The following is a 16,361-nucleotide window of genomic DNA, read 5'->3' as shown; positions in this document are numbered from 1 at the left end:
TCTCTCTCTCTCTCTCTCTCTCTCTCTCTCTCTCTCTCTCTCTCTCTCTCTGTGGGTATGTATGTGCTGCAATGGTGACACTGTATAGCCAGCTGTTCTGATATCAGTAGCTTATAACAAAAGCATTTATGGGTACTCAGAGTCACTAACCTGCCTCCATACCAGGCATATCTACCTCATGACACTACTTTTATTAGTAGTGGTATTGCTACCACGGTATAGTAAGTGTGCATAATGCCATTTACTTTGAGACAAGTCCCTGTTCTCTTATTAACTTGTTGGCGATAATTAACACACAAATAGTGTGTTAATTATTAAATAAATAAATAATTTATTTAAAATTATTAAATAATTTAAATCTACATATTTAAAATCTACAGGTTAATTTTTTAAAAGCAACACTTCATTTCTTGAGGCTGATATATTAACGAAGTAACGTATGTTAAGTTCAAACTCCATTGCCTCTTGCTAATCCAGATTGGATATTGTAGCAGTGGTCTCATCTCTGACGTTAGCTCCCCTAGTCAGCTTTTCCTGTAATATGCTACTACCAGATTCAATTTCAGTTCAAATGATACTACTACTACTCCTGTAATCAAAAATCCTTCCAAGAGGCTGTAGATGGCTTAAACGTTAAGGGTTAACTACTTTTCTAGCGTATTAAAGCTCATTTACAATACACACAGAGGCGGTTCACAATGCATACATCTCCAGCTTCAAGAAATCTAACTATTCACCCTTCTGGCCTTGACAGGCACTCACACACTTGTAGCAGTTGCTCACACATACAATTAATAATAATAATAATGATGATGATGATGATAATAATAATTAAAAGAAAGATTCCAAGTGGATCCTCATTATCCATAGGATAAAATCAAAGGCTTTTTATGGTCTAGTTTTGAGCTCTATTATGGTCATTCATTTGCCTCATAGTTTTCAGATCAAAATTGTGCCTACCTATGCTCAACCCGGTATGATATTGCTGGGGACAAAGTGACATGCTTCCTTCTCCTAGGACAGAGCCCTGCAGGGAGTGAGTCTCCACTAGTGTCCATGGCTGCTATGGGCATGAGGTTTGTTTGTATAGCAATGTACATATTTTCTGGAGCCAGTACTAGTAGTAGAGGACTCTTTCTTTCTGAATAATGCCCTCCCTGTTAATGTTAATGACTTCATAATAATTAGAAACATCACTAGTTCAGAAGTTGAGGGTATTGCTATGTCTCAGCAAAATGGTAGATGCTGGGACCTTCAGGACAGCCCTCAAGGCTGTGGAAAAGAATTCTGAAACCATGAGTTTAAAAATATATGAATTTTCAACTCTACAAAAATATAAGGATGCAATATGAATTATGAGGAGCTTCATGAATCTAAAGGGACAAAGGCAGCTACACTATGAGCCAACTTATCAGAAAGATGCAAAGGCAGATAGATTTCTGAGTTCAAGGTCAGCCTAGGACAAAGCAAGGTTAGGCCCAGGTGTGGTAGGAAGGTCAACAACAGAGAAAATAAGCTGTGCTTGTGTCTAGTGCAAGGCTGCAGACCATTCATTTGTGCACTCATTTAATATTATTTTTGTTGTGATTACTTTGAGTTTAATTCAACCTGACCCTTTCTTTAGAAATTGCCAGCTTTTCTTCATTTCATGTTCGTCCTATGTCATTTCTGAGATACCCGTTATGCTGTGGAGTAAATACATCCTAAATCCAGCGGGGTTTGTTTCTGTTCTTTCCTGCAGTAGACAAACACTCATCATTAAGATACTCCATATTCTGTAATTTGTAATGCATGACTAATTGTTTAATTTCAGTGTAGATAGTTTTTACCTAGTGGATTTCTTTTATTCTTTAGTCTCCTCCTGACTTGGTTTCGGAAAAGATAAAAAATAAAATACAGGGAATGTGATTTAATGTAAAGTAGGAGTCGGAGCTGTCTCCTCACAGCCTCTTTCTGTCAAACTATTTAAACGAAAAACTAGTTGGGAGGTAATTTTTTTTTAGAAGTATTGGATAAATCTTCATAAATTCAATTTTCAGTTTTAGCAGTGTTCACAAAAGTAGAACACAAAAGTCAGGCATGTGCACATTTTCCACCAGCTTTATTATGCAAAAAACATCAATTTTCAGAAAATTGAGTTTTTCAGGGTTGGAAAGACTTGAATAAATCGCATGAATAGTTCTACAGAGGCACATGCATGCACCCCAGTGTGGTTACTCACTCTCTCAGACATCTATGTGTGCTGATAAGGAGGCAACTCAGTGATGGGAAAAAAGAATTAGCAAGAAGCCAAGAAAAGCTGAGAAACACATGTGCACACTCCCTAGTTTTCGGGGACCTCTTGATAATATTTGCAAATCTGTGGGAGAAAATGGAACCTCTCCTCTTCAAAATCCTTCCACAGTAACGCGAAGATCGTTTTGTTCTTCTGCACAATGATGTATCTTTCATTTGACAGGACCACAGCAAGGATGTGGTGGGTACCTGACTGAGGACAACAAGAGCTTTGTGTCTCCTGATCATGACTCAGATGGACTTTATGACAAAGGTCTAAACTGCATATGGTACATAATTGCCCCTGAAAACAAACTTGTTAAGCTCACCTTCAATTCATTTACTCTGGAGGGACCATCGTCGCCAGGAAGATGCAACTTTGATTACGTGCAGGTAAGACTGCTACACCTTAACAGTCTGCTCTAGCGCATGGGATTCCAGCTTACTATCTACAAGCCTTGAAAATGAGAACACTATTGCTTACAGTGGCTTCAATATATATTGTAGTTGCTAGCCTCCTGTTCACGTTCATCTCTGATATCATCATTCAAACATCTCAAGTGACTTCTAACATTAGCTTCAAGATTCAATTCTGTCTCACTAAGTGCCTTGTTAAGAAGCGATCCATGGGAAGATTAGTTGGATGGAGTGAGGTTGTCTTTCACAATTCCTAATGTAAATGGTATCTGAAGTGCAAAAATACACTGTAATTGGTCTCTTCCTTTTATTTACGTAGATAGCATCCAAAGCTTCCTAAAAATTCCAAAGAAACATTTAGACAGTGTAAAGCTAGACGGCCAAACTCCCATCGATGTCTAGGAAGGGTGCCAAGGACAGGATGCACCGGGAGGACCAAAGATGAAGGGACAAAAATGGATGACTGAGAAAAGCTTGTGACATCCAGGAACAGTGTGGTGCATGGAAGTCAGGGGAAGATGCCTTTCCAAATGATGTGTGGGTAGCCAGTGGTGTTAAGCTGTAGGCCACAGACAAAGAAAAGCTGAGATGAAGAAAGCCATTCCACTGGGTGACAACCATTTTAATAAGACATGGGGCTAGAAGCCAGCCATTATGAGGGAGTTCATGAGGGGCTAGAGGTGATAAAATGTGGGACAAATGTGTTAATTCAAGTTCAGTCCTTCTCTAAAATGAGACCAAGTAGCCAGAACTACTTAAGAGGTTATTTAAAACCAGCTTCTCTGGGTTCCTGACAAGTAGTAAGATTTGAAGGCAGATACTAAGTAGTCCCACAGCCAGGAAGCACAGAGGGATCAGTTCTGACATTCAGCTCATATTTTCCTTTTAATTCAGTCTAGAGTCCCAAGTCATGGATTGGTACCACCCACATTTAGGGTGGGTTCTTTCAAATTCAGTTAACCCAATCTTGGCACTTTCTCACAGGCATGCCCAGAAGTTGGTCCCTTGGTGATTCTAGATCATGTTGAGGTGATATCAGTATTTACTACCCCTCTTTTAAATTGTTCAATGTTGTGATAAAATGACATTCTATAGAAGCTAATGACACAGCTCTATAAATAGTGTGTAAGACAGATTATACCAGTTCCATTGCTGAATTATGCCTACTCCCTTCATTGCTGTCTTTGAGAGTGTTTACTAAGGGACCAAGGGGGTCATCTGCTGTACATTAGTGAACTGTGGCTGATCAATGACTGTTGAAACCATAGTCACATCTGTCCTATGGAGTTGTGTGGCAGCCATGGTACATAATACGGGAGATGTGGCAGTGAACGTTCCCCAAGGAGAAGTAATTCATTGGGATTGGGGGGAAGACTGGCCTGTAAACAGACACATTATACAACATGAAAACAGAAGTTAAATACCCTTGACGTAGAAAAGGAGATCAGAACAGAGTATGTTGGGCTTCTTAGATGTGAGCATGCCATGGCACTTAACAGCATCATGAAAGCTCACACATACTGTTGCCTCCATAAAATGGAGAACAGTATCAACAAGGCATATCCACAAGAAAGACATGACCAAAAATAAGGGGAAAGGACAGTGCTGTGTACTACCTAATCTCCAACTCTTGGTTAGTTCAGTCATCCTTGTGTTGAGCATCAGTAAGGTGGTTGAGGGCATCAAAAGTGTGGTCCTCATTGCTTCCTCTACCTGGAAATATGACACTGGTGGAAGTTTCCCAAGGTTTCTTCCTCAACTTGGTGCTCTTGGTTTTGGCAGATATATTTTAAAGTTTCCAGTCCCATCTGAAGAGAAAATTCCCTGTACTTACTACCCAGAAATGTGACTTCTAAACACTAAATGCTCCAAATTATTGTTGTGAGGCCAATTATAAACTCCCGAACATCAAACTTGCATAAAAACATTCCCTAGAGCTTTCTGGGAGCCCCTGTGATAATTCACTGGGCCTATCCCTTCTGTATATTATCAGGCACTGGGGAAGGGTGTGTGCATCTTTAGGGACAGCATCAGCAGACCCTAGGTGCATTGGTTAGGAGATAGCACTGCCACTAAGTATTCATGTACTTAGTTATTCATTAGATAAGTGTGAATTTCAGTCTACCTCATTATAGATATTAGCTCAAACATTTAAAAATGCATAAAGAGTAAATAATTATTACTGTGATACTTTGAACCTTGCATGACCCACCAAAGCACAACCGTTAAGAAGACATGGTTGATAGCATGGGAGTAAGTTAGGAAGGTAGGTTATTGAGGACACTGGAGTTTGAAAGATACCTGAGTCCCAACCACTTTTTTCTATCTGCATCAGTGCTTCTATGAAGTATGTAACCCCCCACCCCCCAGTGTGTCCTTCTGTCATGACCTTAACACAGTCCTAGAACAACTCTGTAACTGTGTCACTATAGAGATTAGTCGTGCATGGACTGAGTCCTAGAGACAAAGTATATCTTGAGTTGACTATTATAGGCATTTTGTCACAGTGACACCAAGAAACAAGGCTTCTAGAAGGCAAGGTATGCCTGAGTTAGTGTTCAGACACTAACTTATCACAGACATGCAGTCCTTGCTCCAGTGTTGTTCAGGGTCTACCCACAGCAAGAGATTTGGTGTTGTCAAGGAACAGAACAGAGATAGAAATAATTTCAGGTTTGATCATACAGAAGGCTAGGAGTCATGCAGTTTGTAACTATATATTCCCAATCAGTTACGCTAACTCCTACTTTAATGTGGTTAGATGAATATAGTACCAGCACAGGGCCACCTTCTACCCAGCCCTAGCTTGTCCTGTCCTGCCCTTCACATCTACCAGTCTCTATTTAAAACTGACATTGGTCTTGTAGAGTAAGACCCAGGCTCCTTGGCATGAACTGGGTGATCTTCCCCCACTCTCTCTTTCTTTTATAGTACGAATCTCCTTGATATTATTTGACAGAATTACCTTTTCTTTTCTTTGGTTTCTTTTTTATATTTTTCCACGCATATTTGTAGATATATCTGTAAACAGCAACACACACACACACACACGCACGCACACACACAAGCGCGCACATACGTTTATATTTGGCTCTTTCTTCTCACTATTTCATGAGCACCTTGAAGGTACAGAAATGCTCTTATGTCTCTCCATATACACACAACCCAACACAAGCCAGGTACATGATACAAGTGAAAAGCTTGTATAGACCACAGTGGTTGTAATGAAACCTCACTTAGCAGAAAAAGTATGTTGTCTTTAACTTGGCAACTCTTCTCTATAACGTGAGGGTGTTTGATGACAGACCTTCACTTTTCCGTGCTCCTCGTGAATTCATATAGGAGAGACAGTACCATCTAGTGGTCAGTTTTGTTTCATTTTTAATTTTGAAATTTATCTTGTTCATTTTATAACATCAGTGGCCACATTGAAAACATATTTGTTTATTTATTTATTTGTTTGTTTGTTTGTTTGTTTGTTTATTAGTAAGGTGTTTGAGGGATATACAAATCCTCACTATTTCTTTGGGTGTTTGTAAAAGTCTGCGAAAGCCATCAGTAGTTCTGGATGCTGGAGACACTTCTGAGCATAACTTCGTTTCTCTTCCTGTGAAATTCACACTTGAACAGAGGGGGCGCCCAATAAAAGTAAATAAGCATCATGTTGATGGAGTTTCATCACAGTAAAATTAAACAAGATGGTATTGGAGGAGGGCCCCACTGTGTGGGATTAGTCTCTCAGGGGACGTGACATTTGAGTAAAAGGTCTATGACTAGGGATTATCAGTACTTCAAGAAAGACTATGTCTCCAAGGGAGGAGACTGTCAGAGGCAGCGAGCGTTGGAAAGGGGAAGAAGCAACAGCATTGACCAGGGCTTGCAAGTTCTGCATTGGGTACAAGGTATAGTTTTGTAGGAAGAACAGGAACATACTCTAGGTCATCAAACACCTGGGTACCACGGTGCAGAACTCTGTGAGTGCTCTGTGCAATTGATATGTGAGCCATGTTCTGAAGACACTGTATCACATGGCATTGATACAATATATTTTGAAGGTGGAACAAAGGGGGTATGCTTATCATGGGAATGGGAGAGTTGAGTATGACTGGAATTTAGACTTGAGCTGTTTATTGAGATAGAGTAGACTCAGGGAGAATATTTTAGGGTAGGGTGGTGCTGTGGTGTGTACATGTCACTCAAGTACCTGTGGTAGAAATGCAAACATTATATCCATATGTTGAAGGTATGGGGGGCTTTGAGGTATAACTGGGGTTAGATGAAGTCATGAGAGTGGGGTTCCTATCATGAGGTGAATAGTATCACCCCAGGAGAGGAAGAGATTGCCGAGCTGGCATGCTCCTGATGTTCTTCTTAGGATGCTCATATGTTAGAAGGTAAGAAGGCCCTCATCAAAGTCCACCCCTTGAATTCTAAATGTCCCTCAATCCTCAGAACTATCACAATTAACTTACTTGTATATAAATGACATGGTCTATGGCACTCTGGTACAGCAACATAAAACAGACCAAGGCATGTGGGTCGTAGGGAAGGGTCAAAGCACTTACTAAGAAGTGAGTAAGCATGGTTTATGCATTACACACCCTTAAGGTCTGGGGCCATATGGCGGAACAGAATAAAATTCTGTGTTTCTGTGGAATGTTGTATTCATTTTAGAAGGAAAGACAATAGAATTAGCAAGTTAAATGTGTAGCATGTTGACAGTAATACTTGCCCTGAGGAAAGGAGTCAGGGAATGTGGGCAGTGTTCACTTTAGGGAAGACACTGCTGGTGGATGATGGAGGAAGAGAGACCTCAACAGACTCTGTGAATACCAGCAAGGGTGGTCTGGGCAAAGGAAGGCAGATGCAATAGCTGGGAAGCTAGACTGAGCTGGGGATGTTCAAGAATCTCAATCAAGCAGAGCAGACCCCTGAGGTCTGTGTGGGAGGAGAAGCCATTGCATTAGGTCTGGATCACTGTTGTAATGGGTGTAGCCTTTGTGTTAAGAGGGTAGGAAGCAGTTAGGCAGCTCCTGGTCTGACTTTATCTTAGTAGCAACCTGTTAGAGGTTGGAAGGTTGGTTCCTAGCCAGGAAGCTTCAAAAAGAACCCGTGGTGATAATTCAGGCAGCAGAGAGACTAGCAATGGGTTTAATGACTTTGAGGCCATGGGGCTGTTGTTGTTGTTGTTTATTTCAATTATATATTACCTTTTCTAACAGAAGAATATATAATGGGCATCACTGAAAGTCATTATAGCATTATCAATATAAATTAAGACTGCCTATAAGAACACCCACATATAGATCCTTAATCCATGGTTTGTCTATCACCATAGACATATGGTGACCTCACAGGTAAGTTAGTGCAAAATAGCAATTCCCTTATTAATAATTAACTACTATAAACTACTTTTTCTTCCAGATAGCAGATGGTGCAAGCATAAACTCATACTTAGGCGGAAGATTTTGTGGTTCCACTAGACCTGCCCCTTTTATTTCTTCTGGCAACTTTCTTACAGTTCAATTTGTCTCTGACATAAGTCTTCAAATGAAAGGATTTAATGCAACATATACCTTTGTGGACAGTAAGTATTCTGACAGATTATGAAATACATATGTCCTTATGCACAGACAAGAATTCATGCATATTACATGTAAATTAATTACAGTTTTAGCGGATTATTAAACACAAGACCTAGGTTGCCTGCCCTCAGTTTCCCTTTCTTTGACAACGTCTCACTAAGTTGCCAGGCTGGCCTTGAATTTTATCCTTCAGCCTCAAGCTTACAAGAAGGTAGGATTGCAGCCCTGTGTCACCACGACATTTACTAAATCCTTAAAAGAATATTAACATGTTTTCTAGGCCAGAGCAAGATGTTAAAGACAGTATGTATAATTAGAGATGATTAAAACATCTACATTATTTTCTTTCTCCCTCTTCAGTGCCTTGTGGGGGAACATATAATGCAACTTCGACACCTCAAAACACATCATCACCTCAGTTGTCAAACATCAGACGGCCATTTTCCACCTGTACTTGGGTCATTGAAGCTCCCCCACACCAGCAGGTCCAGATAACTGTGTGGAAACTGCAGCTGCCCTCACAAGACTGCTCAAGGAGCTACTTAGAACTTCAGGATTCAGTACAGGTAAAAATGCCAGGATGGTGGCCGTCCTATTTGCAGACACTGCAAGCAATGAAGCCATGCCTAAATAAAGTCCTGTTACTTCTAGAATTGTTTTTTCAGTAGAAGACAAAACCTTCCTTGCCGACATACTAACCCATTTAAATGTAGTCCTGTCGCAAGATGCTTTCAAACTGTCCTGTAGCTAAGAATCATCTGGGGGTCTTGTTAAAAATGCACATTCCTGAAAATGTCAAACTTTGTGGAGCTATTGTGCATTTAATGGGTATGTAATGTGTCACAATGGACACATGCCATGTGAGCATAGAGATATTGATAGGAGAACAACCATCTGTCTCCCAGCATGAATAGAATATATGTAGTAGCCCCAACTTTATGCAGACTGTCTGGATGTGATAAAACTTTGAAATTAATTGGTTTAACAACTTTATTTGGGACTTCCACAAACTCACACTGCAAAGAAAAAAAAAAACCCTACGACTATTATTATTGTGAAAATTCTTCTCTTTGTCCTGGTTCACTTTATAAACGTGGCCTGACTGACATGATAGGAAGATTTACGAATATAATCATATTCCGATCGCTTTATAGAAAGGATGCTAGAAGTGTGAGCCATGTAATAAACCACTTACCATCAGAGGTATCTTCAAAGATGCAAAAGAACCCATAATGAAGGGGAACACCATACCTATAAACAGTAGGATAAAAACAGTAGGATAAAAAGAATCTGATTTCTCTTTACCATTAGTCCAGATTGCAAAATTAATTCATACAAATAAAAAGATTTCTCAGTGTAATGAATGTGGTTAAAAAAAAAAGAAGTAAAAAGACATAAGAATTACAAAAAAACAAAAAAAACAAAAAAAAACAAAACACATTCCTAGGGCCCCCTGCAGACACCGATTGATCTGCCTAACACACATTAATCAATGTTTGATGAGCATCTCTTGTATTCTGCCATAACCCCAGAGCTCCATGGGCCACACCTGGAGAACTACATCTGTAGCTAACAGGCTATGTACAGGTGAACTGGAGGGTCCCATACAGAACACAGGAAAAACAGCTAAGAGACCATTTTGTGTCTATCTATCTAGTAGGGCTACAATTGCCGCAAACTGAGAGAATAAAAAGGGAAACAGAAGCTTTTGGGCTCAAAGAGATAAACAGTGGAATCTTAGTTTCCCATGGGGAAAGATGGCACAACAGCTGGTGTGAGAAGGACCCAGAGATCTGAGCATGATCATCTCCTCAATTGGTGGGTAGAATGGGGAAAGCAGTAAGGCTACCAAAGAAAATATTTCAATTCAAGACCCATAGTCTGAGCTCATACCCTGAAACTATTGGAGTCTGCAGTTGGGTAAACAGTTAACATACTTACTGTCAGAGGCCATATTTGAATGCCCAAGGCCTTGCTTAAATGGAGCTCCACCTGTCACAGAAGATAGACGCCATAATGAACAAGGCCCTCCTTGTTTTCAAGGCCCTCCTTGTTATAAAGCTGGGCTTTCTCACTTCTTACAAGTCTCTAGCTCAGTGACAAAAGTCCAGCTTGACTCGATGTGGAGGGTCAGAGATGCACATGCTGGAGATGAGCTGAGTGCCGCATAGATCCTAGAGACCAAGGTTACTCTAAGGATCCCGAGGTGGTTGAGAAACGAGGTTAAGCATCACTCCCCTAGCAGTGGTTGCAGCACAGAATTCCTGTACCCCAATGGAAGCCCCAGTGGAAGAACTTAGAGCCAAGTACAATGAGACCCTTTCGCTCAAAGCACTTTGAGTTTCCTATCACTTTACAAATAATGCAAATCAGGGCAGATTCCTCATCAGGGCACAAAAATAACATGTACAGGCAGCTGTGGTACACAACAGCAGCTGGACTGGCTGCAAATACTACAATTGAGGACGTTTAGTGTGCTGTCTATAAAAATACTCAAGGCCTTTAAGGCTTCAGAACACACCTGGGACATAGAAAATTATTATGAGCTAAGACACCACAGAAGATAGACGCCATAATGAACAACACAGAAGAGCCCACCCCACTGTCTTGTACTATGTTTACCCAGTAAGCTGTGGAGCAAACCTTCATGAGCTGCTGGATACATGAGAGTCACATACGATTACAAAGTTGAAAATCTTGGGATATAAACACTAGGGGGAGGCTTTAGCAATTCAGTTAAAGTTTAAAGGTTACATCAGACAAACTTAGGACAAACTTAAACAATATGGAAGGCTAAGTAGGTCAATGAGACAGACTAATAACTCAGGAGTCTAGAAACAAGGTTGGAGCATGTGCCTTCAGACAGAGACCAAGAACTACATGTACTTCAGTCATAAGGGTAATGTGACAGGGGCTGTTGTTCAATGCCTGGGATACTTGCTTGTACGTGTAGAAATTATTAGGCATTTACTCTGAACATTTGACAGGGGATGAGGACTGCCAAAGTGCTGCTGAAGAGAACAAGGCCATTATTATAGGTACCAAGTGCCAGGGACAACTGAAGGGGAAGCTCACCAGAGTACTTCCACCTCTGCCTAACCTAATAGAACTCTAGAACAGGGGTAACTAGAGGAAGAACTCTAGACCTGTAGGGAGTTTACATGCCCTGGCTCTGCTTCCAACAAGAACACACACACTTTCACTGTGATATGGCTCAAGAGGGAGCAGCTTTGGTTTCTGTAGAGACACGTCTGCTCATGGTTTTAGCAGAAGCTGGGTTCCTTATGTCCCACACCTCTAGGGAGGCAGGACACTGCTCAATTCCCTGGTTAATGCTAAGTGTTTCCTGGCATCTGAGACTAGAGCTGTTGAAGTCACATGCTTAGTACAGTTTACTATCTGGTGTAGCTTTACTGTCCTGAAGCCAAATCTCATGCAACATGGCTTCCGTTTCATTTCAGACTAATGGAAACCAAGTGACTCAGTTCTGCGGTGCAAACTATACAACCTTGCCCGTGTTCTATTCCTCAACGAGTACCGCAGTTGTTGTTTTCAAATCTGACTTCTTAAACAGAAACTCTCGAGTGTATTTCACCTATGAGATTGCAGGTGAGCCTAAAGCCTCATGTTTATCGGGAAAAGCAGCTTTGATGACCATCATTGTTGGAGATAAGTTTTGTGAACAGATAAGTTGTTGTTAAGGTAAACTATCTCCATGTGAAGTAAGGTTCAATTTAGCTTATTGGAAACTAAGCTTTATAACGTATATAAAGTTCACAGTTCAGTAACTTTTGGTGTGGTCACAGTGGTGGGAATCACTTTACCTTAGGAAATTATTTTGTAAATGACCACAGTGCCTTGAAGAAATTACTTGATTTCAATGATTGGAAGAGTTTCCAGAGACTACTTCATGTAAGGATGGTTTTTTACCTTGACCAAAACTACAGCAGAATTTGATTTGAACATAATTACTTTTGGTTTTTGTTTATGAAAAAAAAAAGGAAAAAATGTAAAAAGAAATATGTGAATTGAATAAAAAGGAACAGTTTAGCAAAGGAAACCCTACACAGATGATATCTGGGAGGGTGAGCTTTGGGTCTGGAAAAGGTCCAAGTATCAACCATGTGAGCAGAAGAGTTCAGAAGATGCTGGAGTGCTCTTCAAAAGGGACTTGCACTGCCACTCTTTACGAGGGGGCATGAACAACTCATGTCACGGCAGCTGCTATGGGGGGCTGCCCACATGAGGAAGCCGCTGCACAGCAGCTGAGCCTGCACGTGGGGGCTCCGCATGCGCAAGCCGCTACACAGCAACTGAACATGCGCAGTGCTCAGCATCTCTCAGGTCCCTGTTTTCTTATTCAAGCCAAGAGGCTGGAGCCCTTTTTGAATGTTGCTCAGATTCAGTGGACTATAAAACCACTGTTGTTATCAAGACTACTAAATATTTGGACCTGCACATTAACTATGAATCCTGTTTTTCTCTAAGACTGCAACAGAGAATACAACCAAGCATTTGGCAATCTAAAGAGTCCTGGGTGGCCTCAGGGCTATGCCAATAACCTGGACTGCTCCATCATTCTCAGAGCCCCGCAGAACCACAGAATTTCCCTCTTTTTTTACTGGTTTCAGCTGGAAGATTCAAGACAATGCATGAATGACTTCTTGGAGGTAATACATATTTGCATATAATTTAAATGGATTACATAAGAACATGATGGATTACTAAGAATTTTTTTCTCGAGATATTAATTCAACATCTCTATTTTATTAAGCTAGTCAGTATTCTTTCATCCTACAAATGCGTACTGAGCAGATTCCAGCTACAGCAGTGGAATCATGGTTGGGTGGCAGTGTCACAATCTGTCATGGCACCACTCAGCAATGGGACAGAGATTTTTCAAAGGAACATGGATCTGAGTTCCAACCTGCAGGCTGAATGGAATGTCATGGGCAAGGGCGGGTTACCTGCAAAGGTGTTTACACACTGTTCCCGGGGCAGTGAGCAAGCACAGCATCTTGGCTCTAACTGAGTCGACAGATTCCCCCAGGCTCTCTCCATTGGCCTTGTCGCTCTACAGGAAAGACTCTGGAAGATGTCTACAGCTTCCACTCCTGACTCAGTTTCCTTTCTTCTCAAACTGCCTCTTTGATCACATCATTAAAAGCTTAATCACTATTTTAGCTGAGCATACGTTGGGGTGCAGTGTGATATTCCAAACACATATATAATATGTATTAATCAGCTCAGGGTAGTTAATATTTCCATATTTAGTTAGCTTTATTATATGCCAAATATGCTCTCCAGAATTTTTGAGGGATAAATAACTTCTGGATTCATGCTGCCCCTTTCCTGGTAACCTTTCTTTTCTGTCAGCCTTTTTTCCTGCTACTTTGTAATGCTAACAGATTTCCTGCCTTTCTGGTCACCAGCTCATCTCCAGTGGCCTTGTTTCTGGCCCCCTGTCCCCTGTGTAGCGGACTACCTGGAGGAGAATGGAGTTCCAGTAGATACTCTCTGCCTATGTGTTCAGCTCCCACAGGCTTCCTCTTACCTTACTATGTAGGAAAGCTCCCATCTCAGATTGAACTGAATCTGCTGTTAACTGGAATCCTTATTGAGTTGTGAATTCCCGGGGAAAGCTCGTGATTCCTCTTGGGGGTATTTTCCATGGCAGGGGATGAGAAAAGGGAAGAAATGAAGACACAGAAGCTGTGCTGTTTGTGCTCGTCAGGGAGTTAAGCTCGGATTTACACGCTTACACATCCACAAAACCAGATGTTTGTATGAAACAGATATGTGCACAAACAAAAAGAGAGGGATGTAGAAAAGGGCTAGAGTCCCTTGTTAACCCCGAGTCATAGTCTTAATCCATCCCTAACCCAAGGTACTAGATACTGGCCCTACTTAATCTTGGCCTTTTGCCATCTGGATGCTGGAAAGTGAAGACTTACTTTTCAACATTGGATGGTGACAGCTATGCCAGCCAGACATCCTCCCCCTTTCCAGAGAATGATGGGGAACTTCCTGTTACATTAGCAGAAAGAAGCCACTACACAGGCCTCAGAAACACATCTGCCTCTGGAGCTCCAGGAGAGCTCTGCAGGGAGCCCTGGTGTTCTATGACTTTAGCTATGGTGGGAATAGAAGTCTTCCATGAGGATTCTAGTGCATTTCTAGCAGGGAGGGCATGGCTAGACCCTCCCTGTGAGTGTGCCTCCAACTCCCCTCTCCAATGTACATGCTTCTGCATAATTCATGAGCTATGCCTCATCCTTCTCAGAAAAGTGAATGTGGTAAGCTCTAAGCAGTGGGTCTCTCCTCCCCCGATCTCGCAGAAGTGATTTAAAAGAGGATCCCAAAGGAAAGAAACTTAATGTTGAGAGTATGGGGGGAGCGGATCAAGCCTTGTAGCGTTCTTAAATGTGTCAGCTATCCCACGTACTTGGAGGGAACTGACCAGTCTGTCCTAGCCAGAGATATTTTGTTTAAACATTTAAGAGAAGAACCCAGTGTGCATCACTTGCCATTGCCTAGGTATAGAAGGAGCCCCCCCAGCTAAGATGCCCAAGTAAATGTACACTTCTGCAGACTGCAGTGACTCTAAAGGCTAGCCAGATTCTGGACTATGGAACGATGAAGGGAAGTGGGGTAGCTTCTCACATTGAACATGTACACGCTAACACCAGCTTTTCCATGCAGGTCTACAGGGTGAGGGATATTATAGGCACATGGAGCCATTGACTTTTCCCACAAGGAAAAGATTTGCTTTTGATCTTCAGTGTTCTTTGTTCATTGTGGCCACTTTAAGCTTTCCAGTGGGAAGCATCCTTCCCCTGACCCCCACTGTGATCCCAGGAATAAAGTACAACTGGAAACAGGCCAAACAGTGGTGCCCCTTCCCCTTTGAAAGCCCACTGTGCATTCCTCAAAATGTGTGCACACATAACACTCTGTAGGATCATGGCACCGGCTAGTATATCACAAGAATGTCAGTGTTTCTGAGGCTATAGTTTATCAGATATTTCTAAATCCCAATGCAAATGGCGAGTGCTGTAAATTCTTATATGTTTTCATCTACAAATACTTGAATATGTAAAGCCCCATTTCCTATTCTGGAGTCTGAGTGGCCTGACAGGAATAATGGGAGTGTCAGGCTAGCTTGAGCTAGCCCAAGCTAGCCCGAGCTAAGAAGGTGATACTGTCTCAGAAAACAATACCAAAACAAACCTACTGGATTTACCTCAAGTGTTAGTGATGAGCTGAAACAGAGGTGATCGGATGGGTAACCAATGGTGGGTTTTCACAGGTAAGAAACGGCAGCAGCAGCAGTTCACCACTGCTTGGCAAGTACTGCAGCAACCTGCTGCCCAACCCCATCTTCTCCCAGAGCAATGAACTGTATCTGCACTTTCACAGCGATGACTCAGACACCCACCATGGATATGAAATTATCTGGACCTCCTCTCCTACTGGTAAGATGCTCACTCTGAGGGAAGCTTCTGTGGGCTGATGAGGTGTCCACCACAGGAAATAACATTACAGGAAATAGGAATATGGTCTTCATCACATTAGGTCTGCGCCTGATGATTTTCTGTTAAAGATGCAAATTTCTTAACAATGAGAGTACTGAATTTTCAAAAGCCTACAATTATTTATCATTTCTATGATATAAAAGACTGAAATTTTCATATAAAAGGTCTGACAATGTAAACACTGTAAACATTCCCATGTAAATGTTATTTTTGTTCTTCGGATCGAATACCCAGGAGTTCTCTTTGAGAATTCAGTAAATGAAATCACAGGACAAGTCAGGACCAAATTTGGGTGTGCGCAGGCAGCTGGCTCTATCCACAGTGAGCAGTGGGCTGCACATGTGACTGTGTGTATGCACGTCTCATGGTATGTGTCTATGAGAAGCTCAGTCCTTCATGGTTCCTGTCGTTTGGTGGCAGTCCTGTGTCGTAATTGCTACTTCAGGGTGATAAATGTCTTCTTGAATTTCTGGTCCACTGTTGATTAAATAGCAGGAAATTTAAGTCACATGAACACATTTAGCTCGAGAAAAGAGGGATACCTTCAGTA

General features: G+C 41.5%; 1 protein-coding gene across 1 annotated transcript in view; it reads left to right on the top strand.

Annotated features, from left to right (window-relative positions):
- Cubn (cubilin) overlaps positions 1-16,361 on the top strand; it is a 225,260-nt gene that overhangs the window by 196,656 nt on the left and 12,243 nt on the right. The window contains exons 60-65 of the mRNA XM_021155681.2: positions 2,459-2,667; positions 8,116-8,278; positions 8,637-8,842; positions 11,738-11,885; positions 12,765-12,946; positions 15,586-15,751. Coding sequence (XP_021011340.1) covers positions 2,459-2,667; positions 8,116-8,278; positions 8,637-8,842; positions 11,738-11,885; positions 12,765-12,946; positions 15,586-15,751 — 1,074 coding nt within the window. The remainder of the gene's footprint in view (positions 1-2,458; positions 2,668-8,115; positions 8,279-8,636; positions 8,843-11,737; positions 11,886-12,764; positions 12,947-15,585; positions 15,752-16,361) is intronic.

This window comes from Mus caroli, chromosome 2 (assembly GCF_900094665.2).
Source record: "Mus caroli chromosome 2, CAROLI_EIJ_v1.1, whole genome shotgun sequence".
Classification (NCBI taxonomy): Eukaryota; Metazoa; Chordata; class Mammalia; order Rodentia; family Muridae; genus Mus; species Mus caroli.
This window is presented reverse-complemented; position numbering and strand designations above follow the sequence as displayed.